At 35.1% G+C, this 24,510-nt stretch overlaps 1 protein-coding gene across 1 annotated transcript; it reads right to left on the bottom strand.

Annotated features, from left to right (window-relative positions):
- Positions 1 to 2,734: 2,734 nt before the first annotated feature.
- LOC102797237 (uncharacterized) lies at positions 2,735 to 24,440 on the bottom strand. Its single transcript, XM_087830101.1, has 18 exons — positions 24,205 to 24,440; positions 21,011 to 21,301; positions 19,745 to 20,008; positions 19,150 to 19,248; positions 18,738 to 18,788; positions 18,023 to 18,160; positions 16,656 to 16,814; positions 15,768 to 15,980; positions 13,512 to 13,553; positions 12,966 to 13,121; positions 11,118 to 11,333; positions 10,767 to 10,874; positions 8,916 to 8,951; positions 8,356 to 8,511; positions 6,508 to 6,723; positions 6,157 to 6,264; positions 4,308 to 4,342; positions 2,735 to 2,757 (listed from the first exon to the last, which is right to left on the bottom strand). Exons 1-17 carry the CDS (start codon positions 24,251 to 24,253, stop codon positions 4,311 to 4,313), a joined length of 2,334 nt encoding a protein of 777 aa, XP_087686227.1. The 5' UTR covers positions 24,254 to 24,440; the 3' UTR covers positions 2,735 to 2,757; positions 4,308 to 4,310.
- Positions 24,441 to 24,510: the final 70 nt, after the last annotated feature.

The following is a 24,510-nucleotide window of genomic DNA, read 5'->3' as shown; positions in this document are numbered from 1 at the left end:
GCATCTCAGTTGAACTCGTTTAGAGAGGCAGAGACCAGTGCCAACAAATAATTCAAACCTCTAATATTCCCCTGCTTTTTGTTATAGCCGTAGAAATATGATAGCGTTCATTCTCCGCTTGTGCCATGAACCCATGGGTCACATGGTAGCAGATCACAGACTTCTGTGTGACTCAGAGGTTAAACTAATCATGAATGACTTTCTCACATGGCCCACGCAGTGCCCTTAGAAATCTACACCAGCTTGTCATCCAGCGGTGGGTCGAACCTGCCTTTCATGTATTTGCATCACTGAGCGGTTTAGATGGCCTGATGGTTATGCTTCTCGTGTCACTGACCTGCTCCTCACTGAATTCACCGTTAGCTATGCAGTCCTTTATTTCCATGGAGTGATGAAACTGTCTATTTCACTGATAAGCTGTGAAAGACATCCTTTCAACATCAGTCTGGATTCATGCAGATCTTCACAATGGCTTTATGCAACACTTCACAGGTACACTACCCTGAACTCAACCACACATGTGAATGTTTGAATATTTAAAAAAAGAAATTAAATACATTTCTGCAAATGAATATTTAATTGTTTTATGTTTCTCAGTGTATGTTTTCCTGCCTTTAGAGAAACAAATGTCCTTCAACCATCTCAATACTGAAGTCTAAAAAATAATAATTTCTCAGAAAAAATCAACCAATGACTTAATGTAACAGCTGATAAACACTGCCACCTATTGACAGAACAATAGTTTTACAATTTATATCAACTGATGCAATACATGAGGGTAGATTATATATCTGCAGTCTTAACTTGACAAACATGGAAGGAATTTTTTAAAAGTTTACTTCACTCAGGTCATGTCAGGAGGGATGTAAAACACATATATGTACAATGTCAGATACTGCCATAGTAACTGAAAGAAACGGAACAACGTTAATACAAAAAGAACAGAACAAGAAAACTAACACAAGAAAATGCTACTACAGTACCATTCTAACTTAATTTAGAAGTAATTAATGAATAATCTCAAATATTAAAAAGTTAATAGACATTGCAATTGTTATTGTAATAGTGTTTTTAAAAAAATGCATAAAAATACTCTAAAGAACCTTTTGATCGCAGATATGATGCAGACAAATTGCCATTATGACTTTTTCTTACAGATATGCACAACAAATACCCTTTTTCTTTCATTAATCTTAGTTAATCTTGTCACAGTAAAACTGTACTGTATAAGATTGTGATAGTGCATCTTTTTGTTTGAATGAAATTTCCCCCTAACACATGCACATAAAACTGGAGCTTTTAAAATACTATTGAACATACTGTATCATCATCATCATCATCATCATTTTTATCATAATTTAAAAAATAATATATTTACATGTAGTTGTCAAACAAACACATTCACTAACTAGAAGTGCCAAGATACACAAGAATGCATTATTTCATGTAATTTCTGTTGCATAATTTCAGACCAGCCTCTGCAGTGGTATGTAAGATGACTAACTCTGTGGTATTTTTGGAAGCTGTTTTGTTAGCATAATAGTATTTGCTGATTTATAGGAGGTCTTTGATATCTTATCTACTTTGAAAAAATAAAATGAATGGTGACCTCCGGTCTAAAGTCTCTGATATAATTGTCTGCTTTTGCTTTCAGTGTCTCCTACCGTTAATCTGTCTGTTTTTCTGGCCTCTCTGGGCAAATAATTGTTTGCCTTTGTTCTGACTCAGACTGAAGGACATCTACACTCTTTTCAACTGTAGACTGGATCTTTATAAAGATCTTACAATTACACTTTTGAGATCTGTTTCCTTCTGGATTGCAATCAACAGGTTCACTTTTATTTTGAAAGCCTTTATCTCCACTAAGGCTTTTCTGCCCTGGTTTTTTCTTCTTCTAAGCCTCACGGTGGACTTTACTATTATCCTTTGTAGTTTCACCTTTATCTGCCTCACCTGTGTGTTTTATGCCTGGATTACATGTGAGTGTACCCTGTGGATGAATGATTTGAATCATGCACCAAACTAATAACATTTAGTGGGTACACACTCAATCACTGTAAAGGGATCTCTTATAAGCAAATGGAAGCACTCACTTGAATGAGTAAAATAATTTTTTGCTCTTTTAACATGTATGCGGGGTAAATATAGCATTGCAAGTTCAGTCTGTCTAAAAGTTCAACTGAACTGAGAGAGACAAAGGCTAAAATTTCTGAAAAGACAGTTCTTTGAGTAAATGTAAATGACACAATGCTACTAGGACTGCACGTGCTGCATCAGAATCTTTAGAAAGACGTTCATTAGTTTTGCCTTTTTTTGATGATCGGGCTCTGTTGCTACAGGGTTACAGTTACTATTGCCTTGTCCCGAGGCAGAATTCTTTGCTTTCATCACCTCTACTACCTGATAGGATCAGAAACTTGTTTGTCCTTTTCTTGCTGATTGTCTTCTATTTCTTTTTGTCCTGTCTCTTTGTGCTCATGTTTCTGCAGTTTTCTGTTCAGGAATGATAGATTACTATTTTTTTCTCATTTATGACATTGAATTAATTTCCTGAGCCTGAGCCTGATGATTTTCCAACATTTTCCTCATTAGGTTGTCCCATAGCCTTTTTTGAGTTGGAGTCATCCACATGTTCCCCAGCATCATTGTTAGATGCCCTCCTTGGCTGGGGTCAAAGTTGAAAGCGGCTCTGCAGCAAATGGAGAGGCCCATTTTCAGGAGCAGACACTATTTTTCTTCTCTTTTTTCTTCCAAGTCGGAAAAAAATAGTAGAAAGAGGAAAAAACAATTAGCAATGAAAGTGCACTAGTCTGTTAATAACTTGTAGTCAAAGACACCAGTATAGCTCAGTTTGTTGAGCAGGTGACCCATATGCCAAAAAGCTGCTGGGCCTGGGTTTGATTCAGACCTGGGACATTTGCCATTCTCTCAGCACTCTGACCTTTCCCTGATCTACTGTCCTGTCATAAAAATAAATCTTTAACAGGGGAAAAATATTTTGCAGTTAAAATAAACTAGTCCTACTAAGTAGACATTTAATCAAAATGGTCATACCAAAAAAAAAAAAAATGTTTTCAAGAAAGCATCAGACTGCATTAAAATGGATAATCAAAATAAAAGTCAACAAAATTTTGCTCTCTTCCAATTTTTAACTTGTGTATTAATCCAGTTATAAAACTAGAAAATATTATTATATGTATAATATATAACCAATTGCTTGGGTCTATGCTAATGTTTTTCTACTACAATTATGAGGAAATACCTGAGCGTTAAGTACAAACAATAAAGGCCAGCCCTACTGCCACACACTTTGTACTTTGCATCAGAACACTAAGCACACATAATACAAATTTGAGTGTTTCATCTAATGGTGTTACACTCTCCCTACACTAAACCATAAACAGACAAACTCTACAGGTCAGGATATATTTTACAGGTTAACTATAAATGCTCCTCCCATTAGTTACTTGCATTGATTCACTTTGTATGGTGTTGCTCTAATGAAGTGAAAGTGTTTAAAATAAGTGTTTAACAGTACAAGAATTCACAGAGAAAGCATGAAAGAACCTCAGCATAAATCTGACAGCTGACATTAATTTTGCAGCATTAATACTAAAAGCCCTGTTTTTGTTTGTTTCTTTGTTTGTTTTTAAGCTTGTTCATTTTTGTGCAAGTTATTATACTACCGTGATCAGCCATACTCAGAAGCACATAAAGAAACATTAGACATGATAAATCTTGAAATAGGCCAGTTGTTTTATTTGTTGTTGTTCCCAAAAATGACTCTGGCAAGAAAGCCTATTTTGTGCTACAAATGGCTTTGTAACTTTCTACTATAAAAATGTCTGTTTTTTTATTACTACAGTTAAAAAGAACAAAACAACAACAACAACAAAAAACTGGACAGTCTGGGCAATGAGCTTCCAGAAATTTTCCTGTTATTTTACACATTTATTACTTACAATCTAACTGCAATGAGTCATAAATTTTCCAGGGCCGAGCAATATCCAGGCCTACTATTTTAACAGATTAAATACATTAGCTGACAACAAATATGATACCTGAATGAACTGCAAAGAGAAAAATACACTTGTAGAGTCATTATACCATTCATCAATGATTATAAATAGCATCACTATGTAAAAATTAAAATTAATGATGGTTGCAAGTCAAAGCAACAGCCATTAATGAAAATGTGTTACTGTCAGAGGCGTTAATTAAATAAACAATCCATTTCCTAAAAGCTTATCTGTCTAAAGTAATTGAGGAATATTTGATTAGTGTAAGAGGAAAAAACAAAGATTACCTGCTCATTGCTCAAATTTCTTAACTTTATCCTTAACTGTAAGAAATGAATTGGAAAGAGAAAAATACACTTGTAGCAACATTAAACCATCCATCAGTGATTATAAATAGCATCACTATGTATAAAAATGGCTGTAAGTTAATAGGCAGTTGATAGAATAATTATTAATACTTATAGTTAACAGAATACTTTATCGAATCCACTCAATTTAAATCAAATGTCTGCACTTCAGTCATATATTAGATTTGAAATTCACTATGGTGGGGTACAATGGCATTGCTAACATGTGTTTGTTTTTAACGTGTAATCCTTGACATGTTTGCTATCATAACTTTTCATTGCTAATGAGAACCAAACAAAAGCTTAGGTTGATAGTCATAGGGTTATTTTTTTCATTTTAAACTGCAGTATAGATGTGAGAGTTTTTTTGTTTTTTCGCTTTTTTTACCTACATGAAAGAAGAGAGTGATGAGAGCAGTGGTGAGAATCTACATGACTCAAAAACCTTTAAAGGCCACAATCAAAAGTGAAGACCAAGCAACAGTGAATACCAGTTTGCTAAGGAACACAACAGAGACCCAAAAGAAGGCAGTGAGCACATCCCAGTCCCACCCAGGCAGCATGGGCCTCAGAGAGCCAGACGCAGGGATGCAGGGAGGACCCCTGTCCTGAACCATGGAGGCCAGCTAGCCAGGGCATAAAAGAGGACGAAAGGGGGAAGGAGAGACCCCCACAGATCTGCACCCCACACTGAACCACAGGAACCAACATGGGGAAGGGAAGACACAGCACCCAGACAAGGAGCTGAAAACGCAGCTTTTACAAGTTTATACAAAGTTCATTGTAACTGTCACCAAATGCTGCTTCTGTGTGTGAATGTTAGATAAAAAGCAGTTACATAGAAACAGCAGACTAAAAAGTGCTTGTGTAAATTAGTTAATAAGCTAAGTTGTGTAACACGCTTTGAGTGCTCAGATAGAGCAGAAAAGCCCTGTAGAAGTTTCCTTCTTCCATTCCCCAGTTAGTAGAAGGAAACTACCAGTATTAAATAATTGAAACCAGGTGCTAAAAACTGCAGTTCCTTAAACTGCCAGTTGAGGGTGACTTCAAATACAAGTCAGTCCCCACACACACTGATATTAAAATGCTGACCTTTGCACCAGAACTAAACGTGTACAAGATGGTGCACTAAACAGTCTGGATCTTTACAACAATTAGCTTAAACTTTTATAAGTTAATGAATAATGCATATGTGGCTGCTTTAAGTAAGAAGGAGGTGATTATGCTTATTTTTTATTTAGGACTAATTAGCAAACATATGACAGTAAAAATGTACATGTACGAATATATATATGCTCATGTTTCAAAAGATGAAGTTCAAAAGCTCATCTGGCTTTGTCTTGCTTACTGTTTATTCCTGTGACTATTCTAAATCTAGCTGACATGGTATAATTTCAAACTTGGCTTTTCAGAAGCAGGGGATATTTGAAGATTCGACTCTGTAGCCCCACTGTGTTCTTCCAAATGACCACATTCAGAGACTTTTTCTTCTCCTAGTGGATTTACATCAGTTTTCTTTTTGTATTAGGCGTGCCTTTGCTGCTTTTCAATTTTTTTTAAATAGAAATACTTTGATTTATTATATTGAAATGCTTACAAAGGCATTGCTAACATGCCTATAAAAGAAATTATTGAATCTTTAAATATATAAATATGTAAGGTCACCTACGCCATCTCAATCATTTTTGTTTTTAGAAACAAATTTGCTCATTATTTTTATGGTGTCTTTTCCAAATTGTAGTCTTTCTGTGCCTGGAGGGAAAAAGGTTATTGTTTTTTTATTTCTATACCTGTCTGTGTAGGAGTGGTGGGAGACTCATCCTCTTCTCTCACATCATCAGGGGAACTACTAGTTTTAGTGGCAGGATGTGCTTCCTCATCTGTCTCTTCGTCTGAGCCTGAAACAAACAGTAAAAAGTTTAAAAACTACACTAGTCTGGTCTGCTTTGGATGTTTTTAGGGATGTCAAACTCATTTTACATCATGTGCCATATGCAGGCCACTTTGATCTTAAGTGTGCCAGACCAGTGAAACTCCAATTTCTGTCAGTGTAAAGAAGTTCAACTACACATTTAAAATTCCTGATATTTTCATGTAAGAAAAAAGAAGTGCAATTTAGTTCATTGATGTTGTTTCTGCACCTGTCTGACCAGAACTTGTTGGTAGCTCTCCTTTTTCTCTCATGCCATCTGATTTCTTTTCTTCTTTTTCCTTTTCAGTTTCCTCTATAGTTTTTTCAGTGTCCTGATCTGAGATGACATCTTGCTTTTGTTCTTCAGCAGGTGGCTTGTGCGGTATGATCTGGGTCGAACTTTCATCAGCAAACTTTGCTTCTTCATCCTCCATTTTCTCTGACTCTGAAAAAAACGTAAGAAAAAGAAAAAGAAAAAAAAGAGTACCACTGGTTCAAAAAATACATTTAAAAAGAATATAAATACATTCATAAAAGTGCATGAGTCTGTTTAAAAATAGCAGAAAATCTAATGATTTGGTGAGTGTACTGGTTTAAACTGAACCTGTCTTACTCTACTAATGTTTAAAAATGTGTCAAGAAAGCATTCGCCAAGAAAGGATGGACAGTATTAGAATAAGAAATAAATGTAACTGGAAGAAAAGCACTTTTTCAAATGTGACATGTGCTTGTACAAATAGTTCTGACTATTGAAACTAAGCAATGTCAATTATGTTATTAAAGCAAGACCACTGGTTCAAAAAGTGTTTTTTTTATTGTAAAATAAAAATGTTGCTGTTGTACTTTTTGCATCAGGAAAACAGAATGGAGGGCTAAATTTTCTTGGGCTTATCTTTGTCGTTTTCTAAATCTGACACAAAAACAAAAACAAAATTTCTTTACAAAATTAAACCATATGGAAGCTACCTTGGAGGTTGGACGTTAGTAGCTAGTAGTAATGTTAAGTTCGTTTGGTTAGCGGCTTAGTTTATGTATAAAAATACTTTAATTAATTTAATGAACTGATTATTATTTAAATTCACTTTTGGAAAAGAAAAAGATAAAGATTCAAACTAAAAGCAAAATGTTGTACTCTAAAAAAAGTTATTCATGAAAATAGGAATTTGTAGTAAGTGAACAGATCATACATGAAGGCGACTTCTAAATAGAGTAGCTGAAAGAAGAAGATTAATTAAGGAAACCACCCATTTGCCATAGTTATCCCAAACATCTGAGGATTACTGTCTTTCACTAGTCTGATCAATAACAGCCAGGTCCACAAGTCCCTGATTTTTCAGAGGCTCAATGTACCTGGAAAACTTACTGACAAGCAGTTTCATGGCCAGGTGAGGTCAGTTTGCTATTGCATGACACAGATACAAGCTCTGGAATTGATTCTAAGCCTTGAATTTGTATTTGGTTTCGTTTCATTGAGACTCTCAATATGAGGCTTAAAGAGATAATAATGATGGTGATGCGAGTGATAGAGGCCACAATTAAGCTAAAATACCAAAGCAAATCTATCAGAAAGTCAACAAACATTTTTAGGAATCATCAAATCAATGATCTTAAAATGTAGACATGCGCTGGTGAGCTCACCAACACCTAAACAGCTGTAAGACTACGGCAGACTGTTCAAGTGATTCTTCCTGGCACTGTACTCAATTGAGCACCTGGTGTTGCTCAATTTGGTGTAAATTCTTATTTTGAGAGTAAAAGTAGTTTTTCCAAGGCCGAGCAATATGCAACACTATTTTAACAGGTTAAATACATAAACTGACAACAAATATGATACCTGGATGATAGAATTTACATAAAATTTCCTATAAGATTATTAAAAATACACAAAATCTAAATATATATATACAAGTAATAACTCAGGCAATGTAATGTAATATAATAAGGTAAAAGAAAAAGACATTAATTTGGCAAATGATCCCTAAAAACTGAATTATGTTATTACACATTCAGAAATGAGTCAGAAAAATTCATGTGCAAAGTTATTCTGAATCTAACTGGCATAGTTTAATTTTCAAACCTGGTCCTTTAGAAGGAATCTGTGTTTGCAGATCAGGCTGTGTGGCCTCGGTATGTTCTTCCAATTGACCACTCTTGACTTTCTTATCCAGTTGTCCTTTATTGTTTAAAAAAGAAGGATTTCTTGTGACCACATGAGGTCCATCTTTGTTTTCTTCTAAATTGGAAAAAAAAAAGAATAAAACAAAGATAAGAATTTTTTTCTGGAGATTAAACAACATAAAAACCTGGATTGGGATTCAGAAACAATTTTTTAACAAGGACTGCTGAAAACTTAGTTTGGTCTTTAACTTATTTTATTCATGTAAATGCTTGTTTTCATGTTATAAATTGGTTACTATTTAATATAACTTTGAAGGAAAAAAAGCTGTGACGTACCAACAAATTAAAAATAGTGATAGTTTCCAGTAAAAGCAACAGCCATTAATGAAAATGTGTCAATGGCACAAGTGTTAATTAAATAAACAATGCATTTGCTAAAAGTTTATCTGTTTAAAGTATTTGAGGATGATTTTATTTCAGTGGTTTTTAATTAGTGTAAGAGGAAAAAACAAAGATTACCTGCCAGTTGCTCAAATTTCTTAACTTTATCCTCAACTGTAAGAAATGAATTGCAAAGAGAAAAATACACTTGTAGCAACATTAAACCATCCATCAGTGATTATGATTAGCATCATTAAGTATAAAAATGGCTGTAAGTTAATAGGCAGTTGATAGAATAATTATTAATACTTATAGTTAACAGAATACTTTATCGAATCCACTCAATTTAAATCAAACGTCTGCACTTCAGTCATATATTAGATTTGAAATTCACTGTGGTGGGGTACAATGGCATTTCTAACATGTGTTTGTTTTTAACGTGTAATCCTTTACATGTTTGCTATCATAACTTTTCATTGCTAATGAGAACCAAACAAAAGCTTAGGTTGATAGTCATAGGGTTATTTTTTTCATTTTAAACTGCAGTATAGACGTGAGAGTTTTTTTGTTTTTTCGCTTTTTTTACCTACATGAAAGAAGACAGTGATGAGAGCAGTGGTGAGAATCTACATGACTCAAAAAGCTTTAAAGGCCACAACCAAAAGTGAAGACCAAGCCACAGTGAATACCAGTTTGCTAAGGAACACAACAGAGACCCAAAAGAAGGCAGTGAGCACATCCCAGTCCCACCCAGGCAGCATGGGCCTCAGAGAGCCAGACGCAGGGATGCAGGGAGGACCCCTGTCCTGAACCATGGAGGCCAGCTAGCCAGGGCATAAAAGAGGACGAAAGGGGGAAGGAGAGACCCCCACAGATCTGCACCCCACACTGAACCACAGGAACCAACATGGGGAAGGGAAGACACAGCACCCAGACAAGGAGCTGAAAACGCAGCTTTTACAAGTTTATACAATGTTCATTGTAACTGTCACCAAATGCTGCTTCTGTGTGTGAATGTTAGATAAAAAGCAGTTACATAGAAACAGCAGACTAAAAAGTGCTTGTGTAAATTTGTTAATAAGCTAAGTTGTGTAACACGCTTTGAGTGCTCAGATAGAGCAGAAAAGCCTTGTAGAAGTTTCCTTCTTCCATTCCCCAGTTAGTAGAAGGAAACTACCAGTATTAAATAATTGAAACCAGGTGCTAAAAACTGCAGTTCCTTAAACTGCCAGTTGAGGGTGACTTCAAATACAAGTCAGTCCCCACACACACTGATATTAAAATGCTGACCTTTGCACCAGAACTAAACGTGTACAAGATGGTGCACTAAACAGTCTGGATCTTTACAACAATTAGCTTAAACTTTTATAAGTTAATGAATAATGCATATGTGGCTGCTTTAAGTAAGAAGGAGGTGATTATGCTTATTTTTTATTTAGGACTAATTAGCAAACATATGTCAGTAAAAATGTACATGTACGAATATATATATGCTCATGTTTCAAAAGATGAAGTTCAAAAGCTCATCTGGCTTTGTCTTGCTTACTGTTTATTCCTGTCACTATTCTAAATCTAGCTGACATGGTATAATTTCAAACCTGGCTTTTCAGAAGCAGGGGATGATTGAAGATTCGACTCTGTAGCCCCACTGTGTTCTTTCAAATGACCACATTCAGAGACTTTTTCTTCTCCTAGTGGATTTACATCAGTTTTTTTTTTGTATTAGGCGTGCCTTTGCTGCTTTTCAATTTTTTGTTAAATAGAAATACTTTGATTTATTATATTGAAATGCTTACAAAGGCATTGCTAACATGCCTATAAAAGAAATTATTGAATCTTTAAATATATAAATATGTAAGGTCACCTACGCCATCTCAATCATTTTTGTTTTTAGAAACAAATTTGCTCATTATTTTTATGGTGTCTTTTCCAAATTGTAGTCTTTCTGTGCCTGGAGGGAAAAAGGTTATTGTTTTTTTATTTCTATACCTGTCTGTGTAGGAGTGGTGGGAGACTCATCCTCTTCTCTCACGTCATCAGGGGAACTACTAGTTTTAGTGGCAGGATGTGCTTCCTCATCTGTCTTTTCGTCTGAGCCTGAAACAAACAGTAAAAAGTTTAAAAACTACACTAGTCTGGTCTGCTTTGGATGTTTTTAGGGATGTCAAACTCATTTTACATCATGTGCCATATGCAGACCACTTTGATCTTAAGTGTGCCAGACCAGTGAAACTCCAAGTTCTGTCAGTGTAAAGAAGTTCAACTACACATTTAAAATTCCTGATATTTTCATGTAAGAAAAAAGAAGTGCAATTTAGTTCATTGATGTTGTTTCTGCACCTGTCTGACCAGAACTTGTTGGTAGCTCTCCTTTTTCTCTCATGCCATCTGATTTCTTTTCTTCTTTTTCCTTTTCAGTTTCCTCTATAGTTTTTTCAGTGTCCTGATCTGAGATGACATCTTGCTTTTGTTCTTCAGCAGGTGGCTTGTGCGGTATGATCTGGGTCGAACTTTCATCAGCAAACTTTGCTTCTTCATCCTCCATTTTCTCTGACTCTGAAAAAAACGTAAGAAAAAGAAAAAGAAAAAAAAGAGTACCACTGGTTCAAAAAATAAATTTAAAAAGAATATAAATACATTCATAAAAGTGCATGAGTCTGTTTAAAAATAGCAGAAAATCTAATGATTTGGCGAGTGTACTGGTTTAAACTGAACCTGTCTTACTCTACTAATGTTTAAAAATGTGTCAAGAAAGCATTCGCCAAGAAAGGATGGACAGTATTAGAATAAGAAATAAATGTAACTGGAAGAAAAGCACTTTTTCAAATGTGACATGTGCTTGTACAAATAGTTCTGACTATTGAAACTAAGCAATGTCAATTATGTTATTAAAGCAAGACCACTGGTTCAAAAAGTGTTTTTTTTATTGTAAAATAAAAATGTTGCTGTTGTACTTTTTGCATCAGGAAAACAGAATGGAGGGCTAAATTTTCTTGGGCTTATCTTTGTCGTTTTCTAAATCTGACACAAAAACAAAAACAAAATTTCTTTACAAAATTAAACCATATGGAAGCTACCTTGGAGGTTGGACGTTAGTAGCTAGTAGTAATGTTAAGTTCGTTTGGTTAGCGGCTTAGTTTATGTATAAAAATACTTCAATTAATTTAATGAACTGATTATTATTTAAATTCACTTTTGGAAAAGAAAAAGATAAAGATTCAAACTAAAAGCAAAATGTTGTACTCTAAAAAAAGTTATTCATGAAAATAGGAATTTGTAGTAAGTGAACAGATCATACATCAAGGCGACTTCTAAATAGAGTAGCTGAAAGAAGAAGATTAATAAAGGAAACCACCCATTTGCCATAGTTATCCCAAACATCTGAGGATTACTGCCTTTCACTAGTCTGATCAATAACAGCCAGGTCCACAAGTCCCTGATTTTTCAGAGGCTCAATGTACCTGGAAAACTTACTGACAAGCAGTTTCATGGCCAGGTGAGGTCAGTTTGCTATTGCATGACACAGATACAAGCTCTGGAATTGATTCTAAGCCTTGAATTTGTATTTGGTTTCGTTTCATTGAGACTCTCAATATGAGGCTTAAAGAGATAATAATGATGGTGATGCGAGTGATAGAGGCCACAATTAAGCTAAAATACCAAAGCAAATCTATCAGAAAGTCAACAAACATTTTTAGGAATCATCAAATCAATGATCTTAAAATGTAGACATGCGCTGGTGAGCTCACCAACACCTAAACAGCTGTAAGACTACGGCAGACTGTTCAAGTGATTCTTCCTGGCACTGTACTCAATTGAGCACCTGGTGTTGCTCAATTTGGTGTAAATTCTTATTTTGAGAGTAAAAGTAGTTTTTCCAAGGCCGAGCAATATGCAACACTATTTTAACAGGTTAAATACATAAACTGACAACAAATATGATACCTGGATGATAGAATTTACATAAAATTTCCTATAAGATTATTAAAAATACACAAAATCTAAATATATATATACAAGTAATAACTCAGGCAATGTAATGTAATATAATAAGGTAAAAGAAAAAGACATTAATTTGGCAAATGATCCCTAAAAACTGAATTATGTTATTACACATTCAGAAATGAGTCAGAAAAATTCATGTGCAAAGTTATTCTGAATCTAACTGGCATAGTTTAATTTTCAAACCTGGTCCTTTAGAAGGAATCTGTGTTTGCAGATCAGGCTGTGTGGCCTCGGTATGTTCTTCCAATTGACCACTCTTGACTTTCTTATCCAGTTGTCCTTTATCGTTTAAAAAAGGCGGCTTTCTTGTGACCACATGAGGTCCATCTTTGTTTTTTTCTAAATTGGAAAAACAAAAGAATAAAACAAAGATAAGAATTTTTTTCTGGAGATTAAACAACATAAAAACCTGGATTGGGATTCAGAAACAATTTTTTAACAAGGACTGCTGAAAACTTAGTTTGGTCTTTAACTTATTTTATTCATGTAAATGCTTGTTTTCATGTTATAAATTGGTTACTATTTAATATAACTTTGAAGGAAAAAAAGCTGTGACATACCAACAAATTAAAAATAGTGATAGTTTCCAGTAAAAGCAACAGTGTTAAAACTTAAAAGTGTTAATTAAATAAACAATGCATTTGCTAAAAGTTTATCTGTTTAAAGTATTTGAGGATGATTTTATTTCAGTGGTTTTTAATTAGTGTAAGAGGAAAAAACAAAGATTACCTGCCAGTTGCTTTTTCTCAAATTTCTTAACTTTATCCTTAACTGTAAGAAATGAATTGCAAAGAGAAAAATACACTTGTAGCAACATTAAACCATCCATCAGTGATTATGATTAGCATCATTAAGTATAAAAATGGCTGTAAGTTAATAGGCAGTTGATAGAATAATTATTAATACTTATAGTAAACAGAATACTTTATCGAATCCACTCAATTTAAATCAAACGTCTGCACTTCAGTCATATATTAGATTTGAAATTCACTATGGTGGGGTACAATGGCATTGCCAACATGTGTTTGTTTTTAACGTGTAATCCTTGACATGTTTGCTATCATAACTTTTCATTGCTAATGAGAACCAAACAAAAGCTTAGGTTGATAGTCATAGGGTTATTTTTTTCATTTTAAACTGCAGTATAGACGTGAGAGTCTTTTTGTTTTTTCGCTTTTTTTTACCTACATGAAAGAAGACAGTGATGAGAGCAGTGGTGAGAATCTACATGACTCAAAAACCTTTGAAGGCCACAACCAAAAGTGAAGACCAAGCCACAGTGAATACCAGTTTGCTAAGGAACACAACAGAGACCCAAAAGAAGGCAGTGAGCACATCCCAGTCCCACCCAGGCAGCATGGGCCTCAGAGAGCCAGATGCAGGGATGCAGGGAGGACCCCTGTCCTGAACCATGGAGGCCAGCTAGCCAGGGCATAAAAGAGGACGAAAGGGGGAAGGAGAGACCCCCACAGATCTGCACCCCACACTCAACCACAGGAACCAACATGGGGAAGGGAAGACACAGCACCCAGACAAGGAGCTGAAAACGCAGCTTTTACAAGTTTATACAAAGTTCATTGTAACTGTCACCAAATGCTGCTTCTGTGTGTGAATGTTAGATAAAAAGCAGTTACATAGAAACAGCAGACTAAAAACTGCTTGAGTAAATTTGTTAATAAGCTAAGTTGTGTAACGTGCTTTGAGTGCTCAGATAGAGCAGAAATGCCCTGTAGAAGTTTCCTTCTTCCATTCCCAGTTAGTAGAAGGAAACTACCAGTATTAAATAATTGAAACCAGGTGCTAAAAACTGCAGTTCCTTAAACTGCCAGTTGAGGGTGACTTCAAATACAAGTTTCTGCTGCCCTGCAATTTCTTTTGAGTTTTTTGACTTCTTCGTTTCTCCAGGGTGATGCATGTTTTACGTTAATCTTTTTGGTGGTGAGTGGAGCAACGGAGTCAAGGCTTTTCTTCAGTTTGCTGAATGATTAAAAATAAAATCACAGGGTGCAGGTAAAATCACAGGGGGGCATTCGTCTAAAACCCTGGTAAAATTTGCAGCCACTTCAGAGGTTAGATAGCGCCTCCTCACAGTTCGCACCGAGGTCTCCCGCTGAATAAAACCGGTGATGTTAAAAAACACACAGTAGTGGTCAGAGACAGCCAAGTCAACAACAGAGGACACACTGGTGGACAGCCCATGGGTGATGACCAGGTCCAGAGTGTGTCCTCTGTTGTGAGTCGGCTGTGTGACATGCTGGGTAAAATCCAAACAGTGAAGAATGTTTAAGAATTCTTTTGATGCGGGATCAGAAGGATTATCTATGTGCAGGTTAAAATCATCGGTTAAAATTATCATATTATATTTTGAGTGTATGTTTGTTAAAAATTCTGAGAATTCCTTGATAAAAGCAGCACTGTCTTTAGGTGGTCTATAAATTGTGACAGATTTGTTGATGATTTAATACAAATACTGTCTGGTGTCATTTTCTAAAATGGACAGTTTATTTACTCTGTTCAATCCTATTAAATCCTGTTTAATCCTATTAAAGAGCTCATTTTATATTTTCTATGCTTCACTGGATTTAATGTCAAGAAATTCATGTTCGTCTGCCTCTTCTATGCTGCTGTCTGTCTGTCTGTCTGGCGATTTGCCTATTCTGTCCTGATCTTTTGTATGAGGGACTGTATGTATAATTTCAGAAGAGTATTGAAAGGTATTGGTGTTGAATAGTTTTGACATTATGGCGCTCCAAGGCTACAGACAACTATATAAAAGCAGTTTCCCTTTTCTGTGTCTTCCTGGACACATACACCATCCTATTCACTGTTATCTTTAGATTATCTTTATCTTTATCTTTAGATAACAGTGAATAGTGCTGATTAATGCTGAATAATGCTGATTATTTTCAAGAAGTCATTTTCAAACTGTGACGCTTTCTGTAATAGGAAAAACCAAAAAGTAGGTTATTGGTGTGGTTTCTGCACCTGTTTTTTCAGGAATGGTTGGTGGTCCTTTCTTCTTTATCATGTCATCTGATTCATTTTCTTCTTTTTTTTCTCCAGTGACCTGATCTGAGTTGAGATCTTCCCCAACAACAACTGTCTTGTTGAGCAATGGTAAACTTGGCTGGTTAGTAGAAGCACCATAAGCAATATTAGGATACTCCGGTGCAGTTACAAATTTATCTTCCTCTGACTCTGAAACAAATGAAAAAAAAAAAGTTTAAAAACTGGATTGGTCTGTTAAAAGATGGCAATAGGATTAAATAAATTAAATTTGGAAGGTAACTTGGTTTATTCTAAACCAGCCTTTATCCAATAAGGTCTAAAAATGGGTCAAGAAATCAATGAAGCCATTTCCAAATAATTATATTAAAATAAACCAAGTAAAGCAATTGTTAAAGACATTTTCCCAGCTAAACTAGGAAACCCTATTGTAATCATCAAAGGATAATGACTGGTTCAAAGAGTAACAAACTCTTTTCAATGCTAGTAGGTATTTCATATTTTTTGATAACAAAAAGACCTCCAGTGTCAACCAAACAATATACAAGTTATTTTACCGAGACAAATATATAAACGGACAAAAATATGATACAGCGATAATATCAACGTTTTCGATATAATAACTGAAAATACACAAAGGAATTTCTGAAGCATTAAATTCTTAGTGTAATTAAAACCCTTTTTTTTCCTGTGACAAATCTTATTATCTTATCTACTGTTATTTTTAGAAACTTTAAAATTTGCTCATAACTTTTCTGGTATCTTTTTCAACAAGTGATTCTTCGTATAGCAGGGAGAAATACACGTTATTACTACTATTTTCTGAAGTTATCTGTTTAGAAATGGTGGACAACACTTGTTTTTCACCTGAGCCACTTGATTCATTTTCTTTCTTTTTTCCAGAGTTGATATCTTTCCCAACAACAGCTTCCTTGTTGATCAAAGGAGAACTTGGCTGGGCTGCAGAAGCACCATCACCATAATTAATAAAATTCCTTGCTTCCTCATATTCTTGTCCCTCTGACACTGAAACAAATGGGGGAAAAAAGTTTAAAAAGTGTACTAGTCTGTTAAAAGATGGTCGTAGGATTAAATAGTTTGGAGGGAAACGTGGGTTATTCTAAACCGGAGAAAGAGTGAGAGAGAATAAAACAAGTTGTTTTTCCAAAAAAGTTGTTTATTATATTTCACTGGTTTGATCAATTAGCATAAGTGAAAAAAACAAAGTTACCTGTACCTCCTTGTTCAGTTTTTTTAACAATCTTCTTTACTGTAAGGAATGAATTACAAACAGAAAAAATAGTCTACTGCAATATCATACCACTAAACAATGATTATAAATAACAAATATTTTTGAAAAACTAATCTTGAAAACCTCTCATTCTTATGTGGCTTTCAGCATTTGAAGGCATTAAGATGGCTTAGACTAATAAACTTGAGATTTTAGGTTACGATTAGCTGTATTCCAGATGCATCAGCCGCATATTTAGTAAGTGTCTTATTATAGCTGCCATTTTTTTCAGAATTGTTCTGTTTAACTGTGACCTGCTTGTTTATCATACTGCAATGAAGTACCTAACACAAAATTATGTATTGAATAAGGTGACAAACTGAAAAACTGAACTTAGCAGGGGAGAAAAGTATATATATGTGAACTGAGATATCAACAGCAAGCATGCTACAGCTAACTAAGCTGAGGAATTTTGATAGTCTGCAACTGTTACAGTGTTACTAATTACTAGTTTGGTACATATGCCATTTCCTGAAAATATTTTAAATAAAAGTTAATCACTAATAAAGAGTAAGACCAAGTCGTGACAATACACATTAAGACCATACACTTCTGTTGAAGTTTTCTTTTTTATACTATTTCTAATTCTACTTTTAAAAATATTTTTTAATTAACTTTCTTTTAATCATTCAGCAAAATGAAAAAAAAGAAAAGAAAGTAAAGAATACATTTAGTGAACTAAAAAGACAACACATACACACACACACACACACACACACACACACACACTGAGAGCTTCTTCACTGCTATTGAAACCCCTGACAACCTATTGTCTTTATATACCTATATAAGATTTTGCCTTTGTTACAGCATTTAAGAACACTTTCTAAATCTAATAGCAACAGTAAAAAAAAAAACTAGTAGACAAGTCTGCTTACAGCCCAAAATAGTTGTATAAAACATTCAAAATCAGAGAACTGGAACAACAGTGACGAACCTTTACCTTTACTTTCTCTAGTGCCCAGGTCCAGCTCGTTGTGTTTTTCATCATTGTGATCAAAATTGTGATTCTTTACAATTTCTGCCAAATGGCGAAGCGGGTGGGAAGAGGGTATTGTTTCTTCTCTTTGAAGAAGAGGCTCTGATGGTTGATCAGATGCATGATTAGATGTATAATTTGAAATAGATGAACATTTTTTAAAAAGTAACTTACTGATAAGAAAGAAATGCATCCCAGAATAAAGACCTTTTGTGTATAATGTTAATTAACAATTAACACAAAACCAAAATTAAAAAGGAAAAATAATAATTTTCTTCCAGGTAACTTCTTTAATTTTATCTCAACAATACTGAAATAATCAGGTGAGTATCCCCATTAGTCTAGTGATAGAAAGTTTAATTTATCAATTCCTAATTTCCTTTATAAATTTATATTTATTTATAAAAAGAAAAAAATTAACCTACTTTTTTTCAGAGTTAGTTCATAGATGTAAAATGTATGGTATTAATAAATTCCTCTAAAATCAAAGATAATAGGTGATATTGAAGTGATAACAGGTTTTAGGTCTGTTTGTTGCTCAGAACACCACAGCACGCTGCACACTGCTTAACTGTCCCATGTCAATGACTTGTAGAAGTAATCATTAAATTCATGATGTCAAAAATATGCAGAGCTAAAAAAAAATCACACACACTCAAGATTAGACATTTGTCCTTACTACTATGTGGCTGTTGTTCCACGTCTGTTTTCTCCTTTTTTGCAAAGCATGCTGGAATCAAGAAAGAAGAGAAATAATAATAAACAAGGAATGATTTATTTCTTATGGTGCACTATGAAGGTTTAAGTCACTAAAATGTGGAGCTTTTCAACAGTACTCCATATACATATATTTTTAAACATCCAATTAGTATTTTGATCTCCAAATAAAAAAATAACATCGGTCCCAGAGAATGTATTACACTATCAAGTCAAGTCTGTTAACCTTAGGTTAAACACAGGATACACAGTATATTCTCTGAATCAAAAATATATCCTGTGTATCACTTTGTTTTCTCCATGTCATGATAAGTTAATATTTTTGGACCCATTCTCTCAATAAGTTTTCATTGCTTGTTGTTGCTTTATTTTACCTTTATGCTTTACTGCACAGAACACTGCACCCAAAACACACAAGAGTATTACTATCCCGCCAATAACCAGTCCAGTAATCAGTCCAGCTGAGGCTCCAACTGCACAGAAACACAGAAATCCAAATAGAACAACTTCTGTAACAGCCATACACAGTTCCAATGCAGTTATAGTTCCATAAAACCAGAGATTTTAGACAACATGAACTCTACAGTCTCCCTTATCAATGACCAAATGGATATGTATATGATTTTTTTAAAATGCAATTAATAAAATATGTATTTTTCCATTAATAAAATTGATAACACAGTAGGTTGTGCCCTCTGCACATCATTGTCCAGTTTTATTGTTATTTATATTACAGTAAAGTTAACAGAAAACTGCATTCTTTGAAATTAAAGTTACTGCTATTATCAGTGCAGTAGTGTAGGTGTTGTTTCAAACCAGTGGCCTTTGGTGGGATAAACCCGACCAAGGGTCGTAACACACTGATAAAAGCAGTTTGTATAAAACAGTTTCAGAAAATAATCCGGTTAAATGCCCTAGTCCATCACATTAATTATAAACATATAGTGGAGCTAATTAGTAAAACCTTACCAGGGTAGCAATCCTTTGCAGTGAATGTAGCTATTTCTTTGGACAATTGGTTGCTTGCAGTACAGCTGTATACTTTATCGTCATGTTCTGTCCCTAGTGATATCGTTAATATCTGGCCAGACTGAATTTTTCCAGGTTGGCGCCACTCGTAGTTTAAGGATTGTGATGTTTTTGCAGAGCACATCAGTGTGGCTTCACTTCCAGATTTGTCAGAGCTGCTGCCATCGCTCATGTTACAGGTTATGGTGGGCTTGGTTACTCTGTCTATATTTATACATAAATACAAAAAAGCAAATCTGAAATTAAAATATATTAAAAACAAATCATCCAACAATATATATATTGCATGAACTATATTGCATTCATGAATTAATACAATCATTGTATTACTGTCAATTATCCAAGTGTGAAAAGGGCTAAGTCATTTCAAGCTGATGTCTGTTTAATAATGTCGCTGAGTTTGAAATGTAAACTCATCTATCAGTATTTGGTTTGAGGCTGAGGAAGTTAAGGCTGGACTGGTTTGAAAATGCATAATAGCAGCTTGTATATGACACTACCTCAACATTAATAGTTGGACTTATAATCCAATGTAAGTCAAGTATATACTGTGTTAGGCTGTTTAGCAAATAACTAAAGCTTTCTAAAGGGCAGAGTCTCTCTGAACCAAATATAAGGAGAATAAAACGCATGATAAGTGACTAATTAAGAGATAAGCTGTTGTTATCATGATGAGTTGTGGGATGTTTTGGTGGAAGCACCAAGAGCTTTTATGCTTAAGGTACAGTGCAACAGTACAAAAAACATTCACCAAATACAAGCTTTGCATTCATAATCCTTCAGAATAAAAGCATATGTGTCATATTTTTTGACAGTTATGAAAGTTAGAAGCAGAGTTAACAAATTGGTGTTCAGCTGGAAATGTAATGTAAACAGAACTAATAAGTTGCCAGAATAGGTAAAAGAAAAATAGTTAAATTTGAAATCAGTGATGTACAATCAGTACAGTCTAGAAACTCCACACCACTGATGCTTTGTTTTATAAATTGACTCAAGTTTTTTTCTTTTATAAATTACTTTTATAAATTACTGTTGAAATTACTTTTTTTTATAAAAAACTTTTGAAGTTAAAATTTTAAATATTACATACAATAATAAAATATATATTCATCAGTGATCTGTTTCGTCTGTTCAACAAATCAAAAAACTGCACTGACCTTGGATGCCACTGTTAGTTGTTAAAAAGGTAGTATAAAATGAACTTACCTAAGACCTTCAATTCAAAGTTAAGACGATTCAAACCATTTTTCTGTGCTGCATCCAATTCATATTGTCCACTGTCACTATGTGTCAGTTGGTTGATTTCCAGGTCTGCAGAGTGCCAGTCGAGAGTGATCCTCTTTTGAAATGGGTTGTATTCAGTTTGCTCATTGCCATCAAATTGTACCACTTTATTCCCATTATGTTTCCACAGAATGTCATCAAGGCGGTCTCTGATATCCGTCCTGAAGGTGACTGTCTCACCCAGGAGTACATATTGTGTTGATTGCCCAGAAACTAGAAACAGAAAACAGAAAAGTGAAGAAAGATGCAAAATACAAATAATTTAGACTAGTATGACCAGTACAGGCATGGTGACAGCTCAGTGTCAAGACTTCAGCAATAAACACTAAGATGCTAGTACAGTGTAATACAATTTTATATGATTTTATATGATTCATATATAATTGAATCTCATTTTATTAGTTGAAGTATTTTATTTAATACCTTTCAATGAAAGTTTTTAAATAGTACTTACTAGAAGTATCAGTCAATGATGACGTTCAAAAGATAAATTGTTAAAAGAGTTAAACAAGATTTATTAAATAATATTATTAAAGAAAAGTCAGCATGTAAACTTTACAAAGTTTACATTCTGACTTCTAAACATTTTACAGTGAAAGGAAGCTAAAAAAATGGACATCTCTATAAAAACAGATGTAAGGACATGTTATGTGCCATAAAGATTGCTCTGTCAATGTAAACGAAACCAGACAAACCCACCAGATAAGAATGGAAGATCAAAAATATTTTTGCTTAAGAAATCAGGAACTTTTAAAAGACTAATACTGGAATGCTTAATGTCTAATGTTTCTTAAATGGAAGAAATGAGGCTGAATGAGTTTCAATATGTGAGACTTAAAAAATTAAAATCCTGGTCAAAAATAATACCAAAGTTCTGGACTGATCTAAAGACTGACCTCCATTAGCGGTTGATACGGGTGACACAGGCGGTTGCCCGGGGCGGCATCGTGGTGAGGAGCAGCATCAAGGGTATCGGCAAAAAAACAAAAAACAAAACAAAACAAAAAACAATTGCTCGTACTCATGCTGCCCCGACGTCATGCCAGCGCATATTGGGGATGGCATAGGCACCGATCGGTTTTCTATCGCCCATTTGCTGGGAGTAAGGGCGCCCTCCGTTTGCGAGGTGCGCCTGCTGCTTGCGGCACAGGAAGGAGAGGGCGGGGCGGCGGGGGATTCTGTGACCGGCTGGAGCAGCATCTAATACCCAACTCGCAAAATAAAACAAAAATAAAAACAAACCAATAATCCAACAAACCAACAAACACGAAAACACCAGACATTATGATACAGCCTTATAATTTGCACCAATGTTTTTTTCGAAATTCTATACGAGAAAAGTGAGCGCCAGAGCCCTCGGTGCGCCTGCTTGCTGCTGAAGTCAAAGTAAACTTTATTGTCATCTCCGCTACATACAGTCCAGTATATACACTTTAGGACTGGGGGTAAAGGTATCAATAACAATTTAAAATTTATAATTTATAGTTTGATGATTTAAAGTCTCACACACAACCCGTCGAAAGGGGAGGGGGGGGCTGCTTCCAAATAGAAAACATTTCATTCATAGTGTTGTAAATCCAAGCTCATTGTGTATTCATGATTTGAATCCTGGGTTGTGCGAAATCTCAGAAATAAGCCCTAAACAAAGTTAATCTGTGAACTAAGGTGTAGGTTTATTAGGTTATGTTGTGGTGATCCTCGGGTTGGGGAATGGTGTTCATACTGGAGTGCAAAATTAAAACCAAGATGGACAAGAAAAGTTCAAAGCCATCAGGTCCTCAATTTAGAAAAAAGAGAAAAGAAGAGGAGGTGAAAATAGCAAAAGAACAGGTAAGCAGATGTGTTATTGGATGATGGCAGGTCATCCTAAAACAATCAGAATTAGAATCAGAATACTTTATTAATAACCCCTAAGGAAATTATGTGGGTTACACCTGCTCCAAGAAGAAATGGTAAAAATAGTAACAGTAACAGACTAAACTCCAAACACTACATTATGTTACAGATTTTAATATTAATTAGTCATTGTTAATTGTTTATTTGTCCTGTTCTCATTGTATGACAAATTATGATGGCTAAATTGGTAGCCGTTTGCATACTATGCATACTCTCTCTCTCTCTTCGTGTGTGTGTGTGTAGGGGGGGGCAGAGGGAGTGTTCGCCCAGGGCGCCAAACAGGCTAGGACCGCCACTGCTGACCTCCATAGAGAAGCTGTTAAGGCCAAACACAAGATCCTCAGTTTTTTCAGGATTGAGATGCAGGAAATGTGATGACTTCCAATTTAAAAGAGCAGTGAAGCATTCAGGGGTAGGAGAGGCTATTGAGGTCGTTAAGCTTAACATAGAAGTACAGGTTTGCATTTAAGGAGCTCTCTGAGTATTTTCAATATATCAACCACTGTGATGTTATATTATTTATTATCTCTTTCTATTTCCACAGTAATTAATGTATTGGTGTATTTTTCACTTCAGAAGGTTAGAAACAAAACAAGTTGTAAAAAATGGAGTTCAATACATAGTAACCAGTAGTGGGGGTGGGAGCAAATTTTAGCTACACAAATCACAGTCACTCCACAGACGTTTGTTATCTCTATGCCCAAAATGTTTCATACCTGCAGAATAGTCGATCTTAAAAAAAAAAAAAAAACCTGGGCAGGAGATAAACATTCAAAAAAAACAGTAGGAAATAGCAGCCATACCCGAGTCTCGCCTTTCTCAATAGGTTTGGATCATGGGCGTTGAACACTTAATATGGCATACAGTATGAACAAATCAGTGTGCGCATAGTCTCCATTTGCATACTAATTAAACGTTTAAACGTATTCTTCGCGTTTAACTGCTCTGCTTTAGTGCCAGGCTGCTTTTACAACTTGCAAGCAGCTGGCCTTTGTGTTAATGTGTATAACTACACATTAATGTAAGCAACATTCCTGTGAAGCTTGTTTTTCACGGTATAAGCTATGTTAAACTGTAAATTACAAGTGGTTGTGGCACACCGTGTTCAATCTCTGCCCGGTGTCCTCAGTTTGGGCCTGTGTGACGAGGTCTGGTCACCAGTAGTATACATACACACAGAAAAGTATCGAACCTATCAAGTTCAGGGTATTCAAACTCACCTGCCGAGGAGGCAAGGATCCAGACGGCGAGGAAATAACAATAAATCATTTCTAAACCGTCTGAAAAGGCAGTAATGTCGCCAGTGTCCCTTATTTAGGGATACTTTCACTTTCTTCTCCCAGCTAAATCAGTCTCTTCTTCTCGAATAAGTCTGTGTTGGCCCACAGCCTACCAATCTATTCACAACACCTGCATCTAAACCGAAACCTGCAGTTGGACTGGCTGCCAAGTCCCATAAAAACAACACGCAGGTACAGAGTAAAGGTAAGACAAGCACCACCCCATCTAAATGTTTCCGGTGCCTT

Source organism: Neolamprologus brichardi, chromosome 16 (genome assembly GCF_056152115.1).
Source record: "Neolamprologus brichardi isolate AB-2024 chromosome 16, ASM5615211v1, whole genome shotgun sequence".
NCBI lineage: Eukaryota > Metazoa > Chordata > Actinopteri > Cichliformes > Cichlidae > Neolamprologus > Neolamprologus brichardi.
The sequence above is the reverse complement of the archived record's forward strand: the minus strand, read 5'-3'. Positions and strand labels throughout refer to the sequence as shown.